This window comes from Eschrichtius robustus, chromosome 7 (assembly GCF_028021215.1).
Source record: "Eschrichtius robustus isolate mEscRob2 chromosome 7, mEscRob2.pri, whole genome shotgun sequence".
NCBI classification, from domain to species: Eukaryota; Metazoa; Chordata; class Mammalia; order Artiodactyla; family Eschrichtiidae; genus Eschrichtius; species Eschrichtius robustus.
Window position 1 is genome coordinate 91,008,955 of NC_090830.1, and position 21,566 is coordinate 91,030,520.

General features: G+C 46.1%; 1 protein-coding gene across 1 annotated transcript in view; it reads left to right on the forward strand.

The window, feature by feature from the left end:
• The window catches only part of WDFY4 (WDFY family member 4), a 250,705-nt gene that overhangs the window by 98,511 nt on the left and 130,628 nt on the right, over positions 1–21,566 (forward strand). The window contains exons 31-39 of the mRNA XM_068548935.1: positions 7,244–7,408; positions 10,148–10,351; positions 11,072–11,186; positions 11,459–11,465; positions 12,456–12,606; positions 15,272–15,510; positions 17,383–17,501; positions 19,029–19,214; positions 19,944–20,080. Coding sequence (XP_068405036.1) covers positions 7,244–7,408; positions 10,148–10,351; positions 11,072–11,186; positions 11,459–11,465; positions 12,456–12,606; positions 15,272–15,510; positions 17,383–17,501; positions 19,029–19,214; positions 19,944–20,080 — 1,323 coding nt within the window. The remainder of the gene's footprint in view (positions 1–7,243; positions 7,409–10,147; positions 10,352–11,071; positions 11,187–11,458; positions 11,466–12,455; positions 12,607–15,271; positions 15,511–17,382; positions 17,502–19,028; positions 19,215–19,943; positions 20,081–21,566) is intronic.

A 21,566-nucleotide genomic window follows, 5' to 3' on the forward strand; every position in this document is an offset into this window, starting at 1 on the left:
TTCATCGTTAGCGTATAGGAATGCAAAAGATTTCTGTGCATTAATTTTGTATCCTGCTACTTTACCAGCTTCATTGATTAGCTCTAGTAGTTTTCTGGTAGCATCTTTAGGATTCTCTATGTATAGTATCATGTCATCTGCAAACAGTGACAGTTTTACTTCTTCTTTGCCGTTTTGGATTCCTTTTGTTTCTTTTTCTTCTCTGATTGCCATGGCTAAAACTTCCAAAACTGTGTTGAATAATAATGGTGAGAGTGGGCAACCTTGTCTTGTTCCTGATCTTAGTGGAAATGGTTTTAGTTTTTCACCATTGAGAACAATGTTGGCTGTGGGTTTGTCATATATGGCCTTTATTATGTTGAGGTAAGTTCCCTCTAGGCCTACCTTCTGGAGGGTTTTTATCATAAATGGGTGTTGAATTTTGTTGAAAGCTTTTTCTGCATCTATTGAGATGATCCTATGGTTTTTATCCTTCAATTTGTTAATATGGTGTATCACATTGATTGATTTGCGTATATTGAAGAATCCTTGCATTCCTGGGATAAACCCCACTTGATCATGGTGTATGATCCTTTTAATGTGCTGTTGGATTCTGTTTGCTAGTATTTTGTTGAGGATTTTTGCATCTATGTTCATCAGTGATATTGGCCTGTAGTTTTCTTTTTTTGTGACATCTTTGTCTGGTTTTGGTATCAAGGTGATGGTGGCCTTGTAGAATGAGTTTGGGAGTGTTCTTCCCTCTGCTATGTTTTGGAAGAGTTTGAGAAGGATAGGTGTTAGCTCTTCTCTAAATGTTTGATAGAATTCGCCTCTGAAGCCATCTGGTCCCGGACTTTTGTTTGTTGGAAGATTTTTAATCACAGTTTCAATTTCAGTGCTTGTGATTGGTCTGTTTATATTTTCTATTTCTTCTTGGTTCAGTCTCGGAAGGTTGTGCTTTTCTAAGAAGTTGTCCATTTCTTCCAGGTTGTCCATTTTATTGGCATAGAGTTGCTTGTAGTAATCTCTGATGATCTTTTGTATTTCTGCAGTGTCAGTTGTTACTTCTCCTTTTTCATTTCTAATTCTGTTATTTGAGTCTTTTCCCCTTTTTTTTTGATGAGTGTGGCTAATGGTTTATCAATTTTTTTATCTTCTTAAAGAACCAACTTTTAGTTTTATTGATCTTTGCTGTTGTGTCCTTCATTTCTTTTTCACTTGTTTCTGATCTGATTTTTATGATTTCTTTACTTCTGCTAACTTTGGGGGTTTTTTTTTCTTCTTTCTCTAATTGCTTTAGGTGTAAGTTTAGGTTGTATATCTGAGATTTTTATTGTTTCTTGAGGTAGGATTGTATTGCTATAAACTTCCCTCTTAGAACTGCTTTTGCTGCATCCCATAGGTTTTGGGTCATCGTGTTTTCATTGACATTTGTTTCTAGGTATTTTTTGATTTCCTCTTTGATTTCTTCAGTGATCTCTCGGTTATTTAGTAGTATATTGTTTAGCCTCCATGTGTTTGTATTTTTTACAGCTTTGTTTCTGTAATTGATATCTAGTCTCATAGCGTTGTGGTCAGAAAAGATACTTGATATGATTTCAATTTTCTTAAATTTACCAAGGCTTGATTTGTGACCAAAGGTATGATCTATCCTGGAGAATGTTGCATGAGCACTTGAGAAGAAAGTGTATTCTGTTGTTTTTGGATGGAATGTCCTATAAATATCAATTAAGTCCATCTTGTTTAATGTATCATTTAAAGCTTGTGTTTCCTTATTATTTTCATTTTGGATGATTTGTCCATTGGTGACAGTGGGGTGTTAAAGTCCCCTACTATGACTGTGTTACTGTTGATTTCCCCTTTTATGGCTGTTAGCCTTTGCCTTATGTATTGAGGTGCTCCTATGTTGGGTGCATTAATATTTACAATTGTTATATCTTCTTCTTAGATTGATCCCTTGATCATTATGTAGTGTCCTTCTTTGTCTCTTGTAATAGTCTTTATTTTAAAGTCCATTTTGTCTGATAGGAGAATTGCTACTCCATCTTTCTTTTGATTTCCATTTGCATGCAATATCTTTTTCCATCCCCTCACTTTCAGTCTGTATGTGTCCCTAGGTCTGAAGTGGGTCTCTTGCAGTTCGCATATATACGGGTCTTGTTTTTGTATACATTCAGCTAGTCTATGTCTCTTGGTTGGAGCATTTAATCCATTTACATTTAAGGTAATTATCGATATGTGTGTTCCTATTACCATTTTCTTAATTGTTTTGGGTTTGTTATTGTAGGTCTTTTCCTTCACTTGTGTTTCCTCCCTAGAGAAGTTCCTTTAGCATTTGTTGTAAAGCTGGTTTGTTGGTGCTGAATTCTCTTATCTTTTGCTTGTCTGTAAAGTTTTTAATTTCTCCATTGAATCTGAATGAGATCCTTGCCAGGCAGAGTAATCTTGGTTGTAGGTTTTTCCCTTTCATCACTTTAAATATGCCCTGCCACTCGCTTCTGGCTTGCAGAGTTTCTGCTGAAAGGTCAGCTGTTAACCTTATGGGGATTCCCTTGTATGTTATTTGTGGCTTTTCCCTTGCTGCTTTTAATATTTTTTTCCTCAGTATTTAATTTTTGATAGTTAGATTAATATGTGTCTTGGCGTGTTTCTCCTTGGACTTAACCTGTATGGGACTCTCTGTGCTTCCTGGAGTTGATTGACTATTTCCTTTCCCATATTAGGGAAGTTTTCAACTATAATCTCTTCAAATATTTCCTCAGTCCCTTTCGTTTTCTCTTCTTCTGGGGCCCCTATAATTCGAATATTGGTGCATGTAATGTTGTCCCAGAGGTCTCTGAGACTGTCCACAATTCTTTTCACTCTGTTTTCTTTATTCTGCTCTGTGGTAGTTATTTCCACTATTTTATCTTCCAGGTCACTTACCCGTTCTTCTGCCTCAGTTATTCTGCTGTTGATTCCTTCTAGAGAATTTTTAATTTTATTTATTGTGCTGTTCATCATTGTTTGTTTGCTCTTTAGTTCTTCTAGGTCCTTATTAAACGTTTCTTGTATTTTCTCCATTCTGTTTCCAAGATTTTGGATCATCTTTACTGTCATTACTCGGAATTCCTTTTCAGGTAGACTGCCTATTTCCTCTTCATTTGTTTGGTCTGGTGGGTTTTTACTTTGCTCCTTCATCTGCTGCATATTTCTCTATCTTCTCATTTTGCTTAACTTCCTGTGTTTGGTGTCTCCTTTTCACAGGCTGCAGGTTTGTGGTTCCCGTTGTTTTTGTGTCTGCCCCCAGTGGGTTATGTTGGTTCAGTGGGTTGTGTAGGCTTCCTCTTGGCGGGGGCTGGTGTCTGTGTTCTGGTGGATGAGGCTGGATCTTGTTTTTCTGGTGGGCAGAACCGTGTCCAGTGGTATGTTTTGGGGTGTCTGTGAACTTATTATGATTTTAGGCAGGCTTTCTGCTAATGGGTGGGGTTGTGTTCCTGTCTTGCTAGTTGTTTGGCATGGGGTGTCCAGCACTGGAGCTTGCTGGTCGTTGAGTGCAGCTGGGTCTTAGCATTGAGACGGAGATCTCTGGGAGAGCGCTCGCCGATTGATATTACGTGGGCCCAGGAGGTCTCCTGTGGTCCCATGTCCTGAACTCAGCTCTCCCACCTCAGAGGCTCAGGCCTGACACCCGGCTGGAGCACTAAGACCCTATCAGCCACATGGCTCAGAAGAGAAAGGAGAAAAAAAAAGAAAGAAAAATAAATAAATAAAAGTTATTAAAATAAAAAATAAAAAAAATTATTAAAATAAAAAAATTTAAAAAGTAATTTAAAAAAAGCAGAGCAACCAAACCAATAAACAAATCCACCAAGGATAACAAGCAATAAAAACTATACTAAGATAAACATAAAAATCAGTAACTAGTCTGTCGCATACAGCAAACCCCAAGTCTACAGTTGATCCCAAAGTCCACCTCCTCATTTTGGGGTGATTCATTGTCTATTCAGGTATTCCACAGATGCAGAGTACATCAAGTTGATTGTGGAGATTTAATCCGCTGTTCCTGAGGTTGCTGGGAGAGATTCCCTTTCTCTTCTTTGTTCACACAGCTCCTGGGCTTCAGCTTTGGATTTGGCCCCGCCTCTGCGTGTAGGTCACCTGAGGGCGTCTGTTCTTTGCCCAGACAGGAGGGGGTTAAAGGAGCGGCTGATTAGGGGGCTCTGGCTTACCCAGGCAAGGGGGAGGGAGGGATACGGAATGCAGGGTGAGCCTGCAGCGGCACAGGCCGGAGTGACATTGCAACAGCCCGAGGCGCACTGTGTGTTCTCCTGGGGAAGTTGTCCCTGAATCATGGGACCCTGGCAGTGGTGGGCTGCACAGCCTCCAGGGAGGGGAGGTGTGGGTAGTGACCTGTGCTTGCACACAGGCTTCTTGGTGGCTGTAGTAGCAGCCTTATTGTTTCATGCCCGTCTCTGGGGTCTGCGCTGATAGCCACAGCTCGTACCCGTCTCTGAAGCTCTTTTAGGTGGTACTCTGAATCCCCTCTCCTCGAGCACCCCGAAACAATGGTCTCTTGATTCTTAGGCAGTTCCAGGCTTTTTCCCAGAGTCCCTCCCAGCTAGCTGTGGCACACTAGCCCCGTTCAGGCTGTGTTCACACAGCCAACCCCAGTCCTCTCCCTGGGATCCGACCTCCGAAGCCGAAGCCTCAGCTCCCAGCTCCCACCTGCCCCAGCGGGTGAGCAGACAAGCCTCTCAGGCTGGTGAGTGCTGGTCGGCACCGATCCTCTGTGTGGGAATCTCTCTGCTTTGCCCTCTGCACCCCTGTTGCTGCACTCTCCTCTGTGGCTCCGAAGCTTCCCCCCCGCCCACTCCCCGTTTCCACCAGTGAAGGGGCTTCCTAGTGTGTGGAAGCTTTTCCTCCTTCACAGCTCCCTCCCAGAGGTGCAGGTCACGTCCCTATTCTTTTGTCTCTGTTTTTTCTTTTTTCTTTTGCCCTACCCAGGTATGTGGGGAGTTTCTTGCCTTTTGGGAAGTCTGAGGTCTTCTGCCAGCGTTCAGTAGGTGTTCTGTAGGAGTTGTTCCACGTATATATGTATTTTTGATGTATTTGTGGGGAGGAAGGTGATCTCCATGTCTTACTCCTCCGCCATCTTGGTTCACTCTTTTGTATCGTTCAGTAGTATTTTATTGTGATAATGGATCACTATTTATTTATCCATTCTGGGTTGTTTCCATTTGGAAATACTATGAATAAAGCTGCTATGTACATATCTTTTGGTGGACATACATACTTCTTTCTGTAGGAAATATACGCAGGGTGAAGTTATGGGTTATAATCTTTACACATGATTTGTTTTAGTAGATATTGCCAAATAGTTCTCCAAAGTGAAGTGCCAATTTACACTCACCAGCTCTTATTCTGGGAAGGTTCTAGTTGCTCCTGGTCCTTGTCAATATTTAGCATTGTCGTCTTGTAGATGTTAGCCATTCCGCTATGTGCACCTATCCTTGGGAGCAGACAGCATTCTCCCCCTTGTGCAAATGTAGACATTGAAGCTGTGGAGGTTAACTCACTCAGGCAGGGTCACAGAGCGAGGGCACGCACGGTGGAGGTACGTGTGTCCAGCATTAGCATTTCATTCCAGGGCACTACCTTGCCTAAGGACCTTCAGGGGATGCCTGTTTCTTAGTACATCAAATCCAAATTCTTCCAAAAGTCCAAGTCCTCTATATCTGACCTTATCTACCAGCTTCCTCTGTATTTACCTTGTGCTAATCACTGTGAAAATAAGCCTGAAGCACTAAAATGTCTCACTTAATCCTCATGGCAGTCTTATGACATAGGTCATATTATGATCCTTGTTTTGCAGAGTTGGGACTGGAGGTGTCGGGGGATTAAGAAAGTGGTGCAAATCCACACTGTTAGTAAGCAGCAGAGGCAGCATTCAAACCAGGCCGACTAGCTCCAGAAAAAGCTCTCTGAACTCTGACTTCTGGTACTCCCTCTAAATCTAATATTGTGCTGTATGAACCTGGTGGAGAAGCCAGGTGCCGGTGACTTCAGAAGCAGGTTTCCTCTGCGTGCCTGCTCAGCTCATACCAAACCCTCACAGGATCCCGGGAATGAGATTTTACACCTCTCTCTACTTGTCCCATACGTATTGCCTTTCTTTCCTCAATTAGGTTTGAGTTTTCTAGAATGAGGCTTAGTTCCAGACATTTGGTACCTATTTGGTAAACAGGACATACAAACTTATGCACACAGGGCCAGGACTCGAGGCAGGCTGGTTGGGAAATGAGGAAGCCATGGTGGGAGGGGCTGGGGATGAGGAACTGGCCAGAGGAAGACCAGACGTCCACCTATAACATCCACAGGAGTAGGCTGAGGGTCATTCAGTCTAGTTGTTGGCGTGGCTACGTAGGGAATGACCCTGATATTAAGGTTGCTCAATTTTCAAGTTCTAGGCTGTCCATCCAGGACAGAGAAGGGCCTCAGGCAGCAGCTGGACACACTGAGGCTAGAGTTAGTGTCCAGAAAGAGTGACTGGGCACAGCTGGTTAAGGGAGCTGGGCTCCAGCAAGGCGCTAGTGTGCAGCTGTGATGGAGGCTCAGCCATGTGGCCAAGACCAGGTTATGGTTTGAGGCAAACAGGTGCCTGGGTCCCCTCAGGGTACTGGGTATCACTTCAGTGCAACATGATCTATTCCAGAGCCCTGGCTGGTGGGGAAGGGGCTCCTCAAGCCCTGGCAGCCTTGGACAGGGTTTGTCCAGGGTCTGTAACTGGGAGCATTAGCATTGAGCTGGGGAAGGCTGGCGTCAACCCTAATTGGCAAGTTCCTTGAGCACAGAGGCCATGTCACACCACAGAGGGGCATATGGGGAAGACAGTCTGACGTTATAGCCAGGTTGCCTGGGTTCAACTCCTGGCTCTGCCCCTTATCTGCTGGTTGAACGTTAACAAACTGCTTAACCTCTCTGTGTCTTTGTCTTCCCATCTGTAAAATAGGGGTAAATGTAAAACCTGCCTCAGAGGGTTGTTGTGAGGTGAGAAGAGGAATTTGTGTGAAGCCCTTAGAGCAAGCCTGCGCATATTAAACCCTTCCTCAATTGACGACCAGCATCCTTTTCTAATCCACAGTTTTAGGTGTCTTGCAGTAAGGTGTCTTGTTGAGAATCTCAGAAAGGAGGTCATCTCCCTAGATTTAAAATCTTCTGGTTCCTGTGCAGCCCCAAGTCATGCTCCCACGCACCGCCTCTCATGAAGTGTGTCCCTGATCAGCCCTCGACAGGTTCTGGAGACAGCGCCTGGGAACAGACATTCCCAGCCAGCGTGCTGCAGTTCCTTGGCCTCGTGCACAGCGCCTACCCCCAGGATCCGGCTTGGCGGGCCCCAGAGTTCCTCCAGACCTTGGCTGCAGTCACCTTCCCCTTGGGAACCCATCAGGTAGGACATGCCTCTGCCCTGCCCCGGTGAGAGCAGGGGTGAGCGTCATCACCCTTCAAGGGCAAAGGACAAAATTCCTCCCCACCCCTCCCCAAATTAAAATGCATTTAAGGCAACTTAGCTGAAACCTTAAGTAAACAACTCGGGTAATTTTCCTTCTCTTTATGAGATGATGCTTCAGGTCATTTTTGGCTCTGAGAGTCAATAAGTTTTTGAGTCGTCAGGAATCTCAGTAATGAGAAATTTGATGGTAGATCACGTCCAGTTTTGTATGGAATACCCACACATTGATCATATGAAACAACAGATTCCACCCCAGGAAACCCGCGGCCGGTGCCCCAGCCGGGGGAGGGGTGGAACTGTCACCGTGTCCCATCTTCTTTGCAGCACTCTTGTCCTGTTTGCAGGCCATGGCATCTTTCAATCAGAGGGTTTGCCAAGGCCCAGCTGGGAGCGCAGAGGGACCAACTGGGTCTTGAGGACAAAGTGTGAGTGTGGGGGTGGAGAGGGCACTACAGGAAGAGATATGAGTGAGTTTGAGAGCAAGAGCCAGTCCCAGCCGATCGGGGGACTCAGTGGGCTAAGAGCATCTGGGACGTGAGAGGAGCAGGCGAGGACAGGTGTGGAGGCAGGTGCAGGAGGAGGAAGAGCAGAAATCTGCTCGTCACCCGCCTTGATAGAATAGGAGGTGAGACCCAGCCAGGGAGAGTGAATTAGCGACGCCTACCTACAAATCAGTAACTGCAGCGAAAGGAGCACGCTAGGCATGTTGGTAAGTAGAGGGTCTAGAAGCCATGCCGAGCACAGTGAGGTCAGGTAGTATTTGCTCTGTAATTATTTGCTAAATGACCAAGTGAATGAACATGCTCTTTCAGCTATTCTTTTCTAGAAGTGTATTCACGGTGCCAGCCTCCATCTCCTGAGCACCTACCACAGTCCTGAGCCTGGTGCTTCACATCCCCTAACATGCCCTGACGCAGGAGGTGTTAAAGGGGGAGGGGAGATTCCGGGAGGTGAAGCGGCCCAGACTGGTTTCCTCCGGGTTTAGTGGGACGATGAGACCCATCTCACAAAAGGGTTGAGGAGATGAAACGTGCCACAGCTTATGTGATTAATAAGTGACAGAACCAAGATTTACACCTCAGTCTCTCACCCCAAAGCCCATGTCCTTTCCATCGGTTGGTTTAAAATAGCATTAAATGACCTAATAAAATTTGAGTATTTAGTTTTAATAAAAAGACAAAATGTAAAGACTAGAAGATTTGCAAAAAGATAAAATAGTTTGATGGGTAAATGTCAACTAAAGCAACATACTAGAAAAGTAAGAAAAAAAAGATGCAATAAAGAGCAAAGGAAGGCACTGTGAGCAGCACTGAAGGGGGTGGGGGATGGGACACCCCCCCCCCCCCCCCCCCCCCCCCCCCCCCCGCGCAGAAGCCAGCCAGGGCAGCCCTACAGACCGCCCCTCACCATCCCCCCAACCTGGGGCGGGCGGGGCCCTGAAGTCAACGGCCTGACGTTCTCAGCCCGGATCCCCACCTCAGCCCCTCGCCCGCACGCCAGGCTCGCCATCTGCTGAGTCAGGGTTCCAGCCGGCTGCCCACCAGCAGCCACAGAGCACACTCTGACCCAGGGCTCTTCCTCCCCACGCTCAATAGTTCCTGCCTGCGGGAGGGCCTGGCCCAAAGTCGCCTCCCAGCCTACTGTGGATGAGACAGGCCCCAGTTCCAGAGCTCTTATCCCCGTAGCTCCTTGCCTTGTTTCAGCTCCAAGTCGGCTCCAAAAGGCCTTTGTTGCACAGAACACATGACAGACTTTCTGCATGCAGAAGGCTGGTGGCCAAAAGGGTTTCGATTTGCTATGATTTTATATGGCATCTTTCCAGTCAAGGCCGCATGGAACTAATTAATGCAGTCATCACCTCCCTAGGTGCTGTTAAATTCATTTTATGGCTTAATTAAGAATGGCTGCATTAACTTTATGAATGAGCCAAGGGAGAAACCAGCAGATAAACTTGCATGGAAAGTTCATGGGCCAGGAGTCAGGCATCCCTGGCCGCGTGTCCTTGGGCGTGTCATTTGGCCTCCCAGCATCTCCATGTCTTCCAGGATGTATCTGGGCTAATGACCCCCATCTCATTTATCTCCCAATATTTTTATAAATGTAAAACTGAGAAAGCGAAGGCCAAGGCACTTCAGGGACTTGGACGCCAGGACTGGCTGAAGTCCTACTTCTCTTTCCACCTGAGGGTCCTATCTGTCAATATCAGCAGAGCCTGGCAGGCAGTAAAGGTGAGGGCCCCACAGGAAGGTGGGAACCAGCTATCTTGACCGTACACCAGGGCCAGGCATTGCTGCATGCACTGTTTCTCACTGCATCCTCACACATCTGTGTGTGTTCCTTTCCATCATTACTATTTGACTGATGGGGAGCTGTGGCACCGAGGAGGGAAGTGCCTTGCACGGGATACATCCTGGGCTTCCTCGCTGAGCACTGCAGGTCTCTCCTGCTCTGTGCCCAGCTTCTGTCCACCACTCCCACCCATCTGGAGTTCGGAGGCCACAGCAGGCCGTCTGTGAGCCCTGGGGCTCTGGGCGAGCTGCCTACCTCCTCGGAGCCTCAATTTCCTTACATGTGAATGGGTTTGATGAGAATCCCACCATGCACACCTCAGAGGTGGACGTGAGAGTGCCTTGAGGCAGGGTAGGCCGCTTATGCTGGGGTTCTCTTGTCTTTGAGGGGGCCGTGACTGAGTCTACCCAGGACACCAGCAGTCCTGAGGCCGAGCCTGAAGGCAACAGCACTGAGGAGGGTCTACAGGCTCCTGCTGAGTCACATCCCACCCGGAAGCAGCTGAGGGAATTCATGCAGCTACTCTTGAGGGAGCTCTTGCTTGGGGCTTCCAACCCCAAGCAGTGGCTGCCGCTGGAGGTGCTCCTGGAGGTGGGTTGGAAAGGGTGTCATTGGGCTCTGTGCTGTGGGAACAGGCTGGGAGGGCATGGGCACCATGAGGGCGGGGTGTGCCCAGGGAGACCTGAGGGCTGATCTCTTGAGAGAGCTCATCCAGGCCTGTCCATGCCAGTTGGCTGGTGGTCAGGCACCTCTCCTGGCACTGCAGTGATTGGTGGGAGGGCGTCCTCCGGAAACCACAGGCCCCAGCAGAGCAGGGAGCTCACCAAGCAGCAAGTCAATAGATGAATGAGGGCAGGTCTTAGCCAGGTCTCTAGAAGCAGAGCCTGAGACAGGGATTTTGTGGAAGTAATTTTTGGGGGGCGGTGCTCTCAGGAAAGCAGAGAAGGGATGCAGAGGAGGACAAGGGAGAACCTAGCCAGGACATAGTCTCAGCAGTAGCCTGGATCAGAGCAGTAGTGTGCTATCTGCATCCCAGAGTTGGCCCCACCTTAAGGCACCTGACAGGTGGTCATTGGCTGTGGGCCCCCCACCCCTTGCCTCCTTGCCCTAGGAAGTAGGCATTGCTTCCCGGTTGAGGCAGTTTGGTCAGCAGAGGACAGTGCCCCAGAGAAGGGGCAGTTGTGAGCTGTTGGCAGCCCACACTCCCAGCAGTGGCAGTATTAGCATATGGGCCAGGCAGAGGGACCTGGTGGGCACTGAGTGGACATCGTGGCCATGTGGCTGCTGTCTTAGTCCAGGGTTTACTTCCAGGCTTCTCCAGACAATGCCACCAGCCAACAGAAGCGAGACTTTCAGTCTGAGGTCTTGCTTTCCACCATGGAAATATTTCACGTGATGAGTGGAGGTCAGGCACCAATGCTTAGAGGTGAGTGGGGGTGGATGACTTGCTCCTCCTGTTCTTGACACAAAGTTGCTGACAGCTGAGCAGGACAGCCACAATCCTGCCAGCCACTGACCCCAGGACTCTAGAGGAAGTCTAGGCTGCAGGACTGTAGGGTGCTTTCGGAACCACAGGAAGATGCCCTCCACCTGTTCTTGTTGTTCACAACAAGAGCTCAGTGACCTTGCTCGGAGACCCCAGGGGTGGCATACTTACTACTTTCCATGTCACCCCTGCCATTGTTGGGTCAGTCAGAGATGGAAAGTCCTGTTCTCTGAGCCAAAATCAGTTCTCCTCTAGCTTCAGTAGAATTTTCTTCTTCCTATGAGGGGAGTCAAGATGTCAACCTGAATTTAACATTCTTCTGCTCACCTATGCCTGGGCACAGCAAATGTTTCTTTAATGAATGAACCTGGGTGAAGACGCTGCCATTGCCCCTAAGAAGTTCAAACTGAAACTTCATTCAGAACATTTGGTTCCGAGGCAGCTGTACCTTCCCGACAAGATTAAACAAAAGTCCTTTCTGTGGTTCTTGAGTCATGGAATCCTTAGTGATACAGCTCATTTTCTGGACTCCTCTTGCCCCACAGTGCAGAAGCCCTGACTTTTGGTTTTCTGGGGTATCTGAAATGTGGTAAGGTAGTGGAGTGATGGAAAGCGTGAGCTTGGTAGCCCAATTCTGAGCATGGCTCTGTCACTGGACGGTGGTGTTACTCCGGGCAGGTGCCTGACCCTGTGAGTGAGGAGGATAATCGTGGCTAACTTAGAGGGTTGCTTTAAAGATTAACTGAGATCGTTGCATCCATGTCTGAGCACAATGCCTGCTGTGTTGGTGAGCACAGATAGATGACCTGACCTTACAGCTTCATCCTCTGCCCAAATAACAGCAGGGCCTTGGGTCACCATGACAGCCTTCCCACTACCCTATGCCTTAAATTCTCACCCACTATTCTTCCAAATGGCCACTGGAAGAAATGCTGCTCTGTACTTGCCTCCTCCCCATTTGGTTTATATCACTGATTGTTCAAGATTGATTTACTTTGAATAAATGTGTGTTCATTGGACACCGATTGTATATAAGACCCCATTTTTGGAGCAACAGAGTACACACAGGGTTCCAATGGGGTGTAAAGAGGTGAGTAAGATGTGGTTGGTTACCAAGAGGGGCTTGGAGATTGTTGTGGAGAGAAGGCATTTTAGACCGATGATTTCTCAGCCTTGGTCTGTCACCCTCCCCCAACCCCCAGGCAGTAGAGAGCCTCAGCCAAGTGCAGAAGCTGCTGCTGCTCCTTCACTTGCCAGCATCTCCTACTTCATCCAGAAGCTGGTGGAGAAGCTGTACAGTGGAATGTTCTCAGCAGACCCCAGGCATATCCTTCTCTTCATCATGGAGCACATAATGTTGGTAAGAACCTCAGGTTGGCCGTGGTGGTAAGGCTTCTGCTGACCCACCAGGTATCTGTATGACACTGCTGGCGGCTGTCCACTTGGTTCATATTGACCTGCTGTCCTTCCTGGAAATAGAATCTGAGATGGGTGGGAGGAAGGAGGAGGACTGTTACCGCCCAGGTTAACACCTAGTAGATGTTGAGCACCCTACAGTGTTCTCACCTTGGGCCATCTGAGATCCATCTCGATAATTAGGGGCCGCAGCCCCCTGCACAGGCACCTCCTAGACTCTGCACACCCCACTTTGGGTTTTTACTGTGAATGTTGGTTTAATCTTAATTATTGTTATTCCTCATCAACAAAGGGCGAAAAAGGTCTTTATCTCCAAAAGTTCTATTTCATTTTCTTCTATAAAATCCACCTCCATTTGTCATATTTGGGCCTTTCTGAATTCGAAGAAAGAGTCTATTTATTTTTACCTGGTCCTGTTTTTCTTGCATGTGCTTTCCTTCTCTCTCTATCTCTTTCTCCATCTACATACATACCTATGCATGCCAGTGCATGCCTGTAGATACACCTAGATGTAAGTATGTGTGTGCACATGTGTACACATTCTTCATTGTATATGTGTACACACGCATACGCAAAGACTCAAACAATCTCAAAATTCTAGAGTTGAACCCTTTTTTTGGTCCTTGCTTCTCATTTCATTCTGGAAACCTTTCCTGACAAGTGGCCATTCACTGTTTCCCTGAACCATCCTTGTGTGAGGAGCTCTCTATGGTACAAGGGGGTTCCAGTCAGCGGGACACCTGTGATTGTTGGGAAGCACTTTCTCTTACCAAGTGGAAATCTGCCTCCAGCAGCTCCTGCCTGCAGCTCTCGGTGCATTCTCTGCGGCAGAATCCAGGAGAGCCCCTCTCCTTGCTCTTCATTGCCTCGTAGAGACAATGACATCAGTGCCCCCAGCACTCTTCTGTCTGTGGAGTCCCCTGCAGATCCCAGGACTGGGCCTTGGCACAGTTCCTAGAGTGATAGTCAGTCTGGCTGATGCACAGTTCTAGGCAACCTGAAAAGAATGTATTCAGAGGTTTCTTCAAGAGTAACTCCTAGAAGGGAGAAATATCCCTTGTCAGCTCTGAGGGGATTAAAATCAGATTCTTGGGAGGTCGTGTTGGAAATGAGAGTAGCCACTGAGCTCCTGTCTTAGCGAGTTTGGGCTGCTATTACAGAGTACCATAGACTGGGTGACTTAGCAGCAGACATTTACTTCTCAGGGTTCTAGAGGCTAGGAAGTCCAAGATCAAGGTGCCAGCAGATCTGTTGTCCGGTGAGGCTCTCTTTCTGGTTTTAGAGAGGGTCATCTTTTCATTGTACCCTCAACATGATGGAGAGAGTGAGGAAGCAAGCTCTCACTTATCTCTTCCTATAAGGGCACTAATCCTATCATGAGGGCTCCATCCCCATGACCTAATTACCTCCAAGAGACCCCATCTCCAAACATATCACAATGGGGGACTAGGTTTTCAACATATGAATTTTGGGGTGACACTAACATTCAATCTATAGCAGCTCCCCAATGGTCTAAGCAAATACTCAGAGCTAATATCAAAGAGCTGGTGCCTCCTGGGGCTGATGTGTCTTCAGCAGGGTGCCAGGCCCAAGGACTCTCATTGCCCTCCTCTACCATTCTTCTCTCCTGCTCGCTGCCTGTGACTCGCACACCTCTTAACCTCAGTTTGAAAGATGTGACCCATCTGAAGAGTAGGAGAGGATGATGATAAAAACATGAACCCCAAATTCCAGCAGGCTTAAATAAAACTTAATTAGTATAAACACTTGCATTACCTATGAGATTTGAAGAGAGCAATCTATAACTAACAAATGAACTTTCTAATAGACTGAAACATTTTGCACATAATTTTTGTTCTATGGATTCTTTTCAGTGAAGCCAAACAGATGGATGGCTTCGGTGTTAAGGCCACAAATCAGGACCTTCTGCCTTCCCCCTCTAAATCTCTCATGAACTAAAATCCATTGGATGCACATTTCCTTTAGAAGATATAGTGGTTAAGAGCATGGCTCAAGTGTCTGGTGTGGGTTTGACTCTTGCTGACCACCTACCTCTCCTACCTCTCAGACTCTCAGCCTTCTTATCCCTAAGGTGGGATAATCTTAGTGTCTACTTCACGATGTTGTTATGATGTTTAAATGAGGCAATATACGTAAACATACGCAAAGAAATGCAAAAATGCTTAGCATGATAACTGGAATATTATAACAATCTATACCTGATAACTAGTATTAATAACATTTTTTAAAACTAGACCCTATTAATAGCATGTTCTTATATACTGAATGTCAACCATGTTACCAGTATTTCAGAAATCTCTGGTCCCCATGTCTACTTTACGTAATATGACTGTGGTAAACTTTTAATTTTTTAACTTTTTAACACCAATTTTTGGTAAATTTAAACGTTGGATTTCCCTTTATTGATCATCCACTTAAATAGAAGCTCCAAGGTTGAGGAAGGTAATCCTTTTTGATTTTAGAAATGTCACTTTTTGAAATACAGAAAAGAATCTGAGATTGTATCATTTTCACAGTTAACTGGGTTGGTATCTAAACTTCAAAGTGTTCACCAGTATGTGTCTGTGTGTGTTTATTTTATGACACAGGTCATCGAGAACGCCTCTTCTCAGAGAGACGCTGTCATCGGTGCTCTATACAGCAGTCTAAATAAAGTCATTCTTTATTGCCTCTCCAAGCCCCAGCAGTCCCTCTCCGAATGCCTCAGCCTTCTCAACATCCTGGGCTTTCTTCAGGAACACTGGGACATTATCTTTGCCACCTATAATTCTAACGCCAGCTTCCTCATGTGTCTCATGCATTGTCTTCTGCTGCTCAGTGCAAGAAGGTTAGAGCTGCCCACTTGTCTCCTTGCTTGCCAGTGGTCAATGCAGGAAAGAAAGCTTTAGAGGACACTTGATTGAAGTCGATCAATTATAGATGATGCAATCCTTTTGTTTATCTGGTTGTCCAAATTATGTGCAATATTTGATAATACGGTAAGTAGTCCTCAAACCTGTCCATGTGACTGAGCAGCTAGGAGCAAGCATCATGAAATAATAATTTACCATATTTCCATAATTCTCAGGCTGTAAGATACTTCACTGATTTAATTTGGGTGGGGAGAGGCAGGCAGAAAACTCCAATATTAAATACATACATTGGTTTTGTGATGCAGCCAGGTTTCAGAAATACTCACTTTTGATACATAAAATCTTAGAATGGGGAAATATATAATAAATTAAATCATGCAAGCCAGGAATAATTTTGCTTGCAGGAAAAAAAAAACCAAACCAAAAAGCCACACAGACACAGACACAGACACACACAATTTGTGATATAAAATGACATCCATAAGCATCCTTGTATAAGAACTACAAGTACGTTAAATTATTAAATTAAGCTATTTAAATCCCTTTCCTGAAGTTCAAAGTTTGAAAACATTAGATTTTTCTGTGTATGTGCACTTTCTCTCTCCCTCTGTGTGGTAGTAAGTATATATCATACATCAGGTGTGCCTTGGCATTATACTGCCTAAGAATATTATCTCTTATTAATAGAACCATGTTGAGGAAGAGAGGACTGTGCGATATTACACTTTATTCTTGTCCTTTTCTCAATTGTGTTTATCCCAGTACAAATTTGATTACTTGAAAAAAAATCCCCCAAATCCTGTCGAGTTGACTATTGAACGTTACAAACCACGAGTTGACTTGTCTAAAAACACTCTGGGAAGCACTGGAAAACACTCCTAGCCCAGAGGAGGTATTTGCCTTTTTATTTGTTTGAAATAAAATAATCCATTTTCAGTGTATGGATTAAATTGGGGAAGTGCTTCTTTCTTTTCTGTATTTCAAGAATTAGGCCCTATCCATACTGGAAGCATGGTTAAGAGGAGCAGAATGCCAGCTGATTTGTGTGCTTGAAGTTCTGCCCTCCTCAAATCCCTCTGTATAGCAAAGCAGCCTCCAAAGTCCAAAGGGACTTTATTCTAGAAATTTCAAGAATGGACATCCTTATATGCTGGTTATTTTTTCATTTCCTTGTTTGTCATTTTTGGTTCAATCCACAAACTTGTACTGAATGTCTGTTCTGCTTGGTTGAATGAGGGGCCCAGAGAAGAGGGTACTTGGACATGAGCACAGCCAGGAGTTCTGGAGCACATGGTCCATGGGGAACCTAATATGTAAACCACTGCGCCCCACTTAGAACAGCTGTATGATGTGCAAGGTTCCAGCAGAGTATAAATGCGGGGCTCTTATTCAAAAATTACTAAGAATTTCAAGATGGTGACAGCAGAGTCCAAGCACGGGACCCTTCTGAGTTCGGACCGTACACAGCTGCACAGGTCACAGGCCCATGAAGCTGGCCCCGGCCCCATTCCATGAGGGGTGAGATTAGTGCCAAGCAAAGGCAGAGTTCAGTGCAAAAAGAAATGACCAGTTCTCATGATGGAGAAGCCAGCAGAGGTTGAGGAGGTCTGTTTGGGAGCATAGATTGGATTTAATAAGATAGGGACAAGAGAAGGTGCTTTTCTTATTTTCTAGAATGCTTTTGTATAATACCTGTCATGGAAGTTGTCATAGGTGTTTGCTTTAACTTGATTAGACAAGTTTTTTTCATATTGATGTGTACTGAGTTTGCAGGATAATTATTTGTAATAAAGAACAATGATCCCAAAGAAACTGGAGTTCATAGTGAACAATCTCTTGTCTACTAGTTATCCAGAAGGATTTGGATTGGAACCCAAGCATAGAATGACTCCTTATCATCAAGTCTTTCTTTCTCCAAATGAAGAAGTGAGAGAAAAAAGAGAAGACTTCCCAAGCTTGAGCAATGGTACATTTTATTTGTTGTTTATTTTGGGGGGAGTAGAAGATAGTGGTAACTGCTAGGGTTGCATTCTTCAGTTTTTTCTTCCTAAGATAAGGAAGCAAATATTACTAAGATTCTTAAAAGACAGAAGACGTCCTAGGAAATCCTAGAACAATATAGTAATGCAGCAAGGTAACCTGATAGAGAATAAAATTGGAATGATCTTTGTATACAAGAAATAGAATGGATGGGTGTATGGATGGATGGATAGGTAGATGAAGAGAAAGCTCTGTGAGACTTGGTGAAACTAAGAACTTGGTGTACTAAAATACCAGAGAACCTCACTATAAGTTGATTTCACTTCTCAGCTGGTCTCTTGACTTTTCCTTTGGACCACTAGATGTGGAAACTGGTGTGCCATATCACTCAGTTCAAGCCATTACCTATCTATCTCTCAGCTTTCTTCTCTAGAAAATGGGAGTGGAGTAAAGAAGCTCATTACTTTATGAGATTTCTGGCTTAATGGAGTTTATTCTTGGATTCGATAATATCGAATCAAGTTAAAAGGATGGCAGTTTGTGGAAAAAAAAAAAAAAGCAGCCAGATCCATGTGTCTGAGAGATTTCTGTCTCTTGATGCAGGAAGCCTCAGCAGACCTTCTTCCACCACTTTAGTTTGCCAGCTGTGCCACTTATCTTGTGATATCTTGTGATGCCAGGTGGTAGGCACAAAGCTCCTTATTTTCTGGTCAGATAGGTACCCAAAGCCAGTGCTCAAAAATCTTGTGTGTTTAGAGTTTACTGTTTTGTAGTGTTAATTACAACATGAACATTTGCGTTTTGGGATTTAACTAGTAGAGTGGACTGAGCAATGTCCATCCCCCTAGGGTGAGAAAAACAAACTGTAGAGGCTGGTACCAAAGGGCGGACCCAGTGACCCAAGATCAGAGGGAAGTTAGGCACAATTCAGGGGATTATATTTATGGGGTATAGCAGGTAGAACTGGCTTGGTAAATTCGTCTGTCTCTCTGCAAATCCAGGGCACTGAGGTGGGTAGGTAGTTGGAAGCATGATTCATTGCCAGGAGAGAGAACTGGCTTGGTTCCTGGGCCCCTGGGCACAGTCTTGGGTTCAGTGTCTATTCCCCTGAGGGGCCAACATAAAAGTCAAGGTTGGAAGGAGCTGTTTTGCGGGGAGCTATTTTGTTACCTAGAGCTTACACAAGGTATCTCTCTGTTTGGTATCTAACAGAATTGGGGGTGGGAGAAAGGGGCTCACTGAGCCCATCAATCATGTTTCCCAGCTCTGGACATGTGAAGCAGGCAGGACTTGGTGGTAGAGGTCGGGGAGAGGCCAGCTCACAAGGATGTTGGTAGCATTGTTATCAGTCCTGCATCTCTGTATACTGACGGCTATCTGGCTGGAGCTTGCAAAGCTGGGGTGATGTTCAAGAATGATGCACATAAAAACAACCATGATATGCCATATTCCTGGCTGTCTCTGGGAGAAGCACTGAGGCTGTCCTGATTGTGTGATGTACTCTCTCCATTAGTCCAGCACAACATCCAAAAGACTGTTCAGACTCTCTGGCAGCAGCTCGTGGCACAGAGACGGCAGGAGCTGGAGGATAACTTCAAGACTGATCTTTCTGTGAAACCTGGAGAGAGTGAAGTGAAGATTGAGGAGGTCACCCCACTCTGGGAAGAGATGATGCTCAAGGCCTGGCAGCATTACCTAGGTCTCTGTCCACTTGGCTTCAGGGAATGGAACTTCTGAGTCTCACAGAACCAGGCTCCCCCAGGGTTTCACTCAGGGCCCAAAGCCTTTTACACCAGGCCTTCTGTCTCATCCCTCTGGCGGGTGGGATTTATATCACTGAAGCCTCATGAATCTTTGCTCACAAAGAATGAATGCTGCTTTGCATCTTGGTGAAAGGAAGGCCAGAGGTGCCAACCAAGCAGCAGATTCTAGTAACCTCTCAGAGGGAAGGGCCACCATGTCAGAGCTCTAGCCTGGGCTCTGGAACGTAGGGTGCTAGGTCCTGCCCTGATACTCGCCTGCCAGGTTTGAAACCTTGCACCAAGTCATGCAGTGACCTGGAGCCTCAGGTTCTTCATGTTCCAAGTAAAACTCTTCATCCCAAAGATATTAACCTCCCTTGCATTCTACCAGTGACTCAACATTTTTACTCTATTAGCCAATGCAGCTGTAGGAATAATGGTTAAGTTTCTTTTTAAAGAGGTCATTACTCTCAAGTTATGGCTCATATATTGTTTTAAGTCTTTCAGCGTCACGAAGTTCACAGTAGTTCAAACCTGTAGCCTGGGCTGTTTTCCTTACTGGAGGCAGGCACACTGGGCTTGTGCCCCCTGGCTTGCCCTTTGATAGCCAAGCCAGCTGTAGAAATAGTGTGTGTTTGTTTCCCTCTTAATTTCACCTCTGATGGTCTTTGCCGCTCTGTCGCCAGCATCTGAAAAGAAGTCACTGGCCAGTCGCTCAAGTGTCGGACACCACAGCAAAGTCCCTTCGTGGAGTGGAAGCTTGTCCTCAGCGATGAGGCTGATGCCCGGGCGGCAGACCAAGAACCCTGAGTGCAAAGCAGAGGTGAGCCCAGACCCCTTTTCCTTAGAGAACATCAGGCGTTCGCTTCAAACCCCCATGTATCATGTCCTCTCTCTCTGTTGTCACTGGATGTGATCTAACTCCGTGTTCTTCTGAGCATTTACGGGTAATGCATGTGACTTCCCAGTTGAGGCTACATCTGTGGGAGTCAGGTCTTAGGTTAGCTTTAACCGGAAGCAAATATGGGCTCCACTTGAGTGCCAAGAGCAGCTGTTCCTTTTGGCATTAAAACCCAAACCAATCCTTATTCCCATTCTCTTTTTGAGTCAGGTGTACTCAGAGAGCCCTAACCCACAGCTCAGCAGGAGCTGGGTGTGTGGACGCAGCAAAGGGGGACAGAAGTGTTGGTGCCATTGTTGGGAGACATGGTGGTGGATCCTCTTGACCCTGTGGGGTTGAGCTGTCAGGGTTTTCTAGTCCGCGTCTCTAAAGCTGCATATCAAAGCATCCTAAAACTCGGTAACGCTGACAGTGAAGTTTTTGTGATCGTGGATGCCGTGGTGAGGAATCTGGAGCACAGCAGGGGTTGGCGGTGTCTCTATTCCCTGATGTCTGGGGCCTCGGCTGGGATCATTGGAAAGCTCACTTACTCACACATCTGGGGGTTGCTGCTGGCTCTAGTCTGAGACCTTAGCTGGGGGTGTTGGCCGGAACATCTACACATGGCTTCTCCGTGTGTCTTGAGCTTCCTTACAACCTGGTGGCTGGGTTTTAAGGGATAAATTTCCATAGGGAGGGAGAAGGAGAGAGAGAAAAATGGAGAGAGAGAGAGAGAAAGAGAGAGAGGTGGAGGCCACATTGCCTTCCGTGACCCAGCTTTGGAAACCATGCAGCATCACCTCCGCTGCAGTCCTTTTTGGTCCAGAAAAGCACAGAGTTCTGCCCAGGTTCATGGGGAGGGCAATAGACTCTACATCCTGGTAGGGAAGTGGCAAGGTTCTGCAAGAGACCATAGTACTGGAAATATTGCTGAGGCTCTCCTTGGAAAATACAGTCTGTCATATATTCTAATGATGGGGTCACCGACTTACCTTCAGAGGCAGAAGGTGGTCATTCAATAGGCATGGCCTTAGGCCCAAGAGACCTTGGTTTGTGCTTCGCTTAACTCCCCTGAGTCTTTATTTCCTGACTTGCACAATGGAACAAATAACTGTGGGAAACTGTGGGAAGGGATTCCCCAGGGAGTGGGGTAGACGGTTGACAGACACATTACACAATTCGAACTCTGCCCATGTAACTTTGGAGATTGAGGTTACCTCCAAATCCCATGTGCTCAGAATCTGGGCCCTGCTGTCACCATAGGTCTGTTGTCCACTGTGGTCAGTGTCTGATGGGGAGAAGAGAGGATACTGGGAGAAGAGAGGAGTGAAGGGCTGCCTGTAAGTGCCCAGACTGCCAGGAGAAGGGGGCTTTCTTCTTTCCAAGGTTCAGGAGTAATAGGCTTCAGGACAAATGGAGAAAGAGCCTG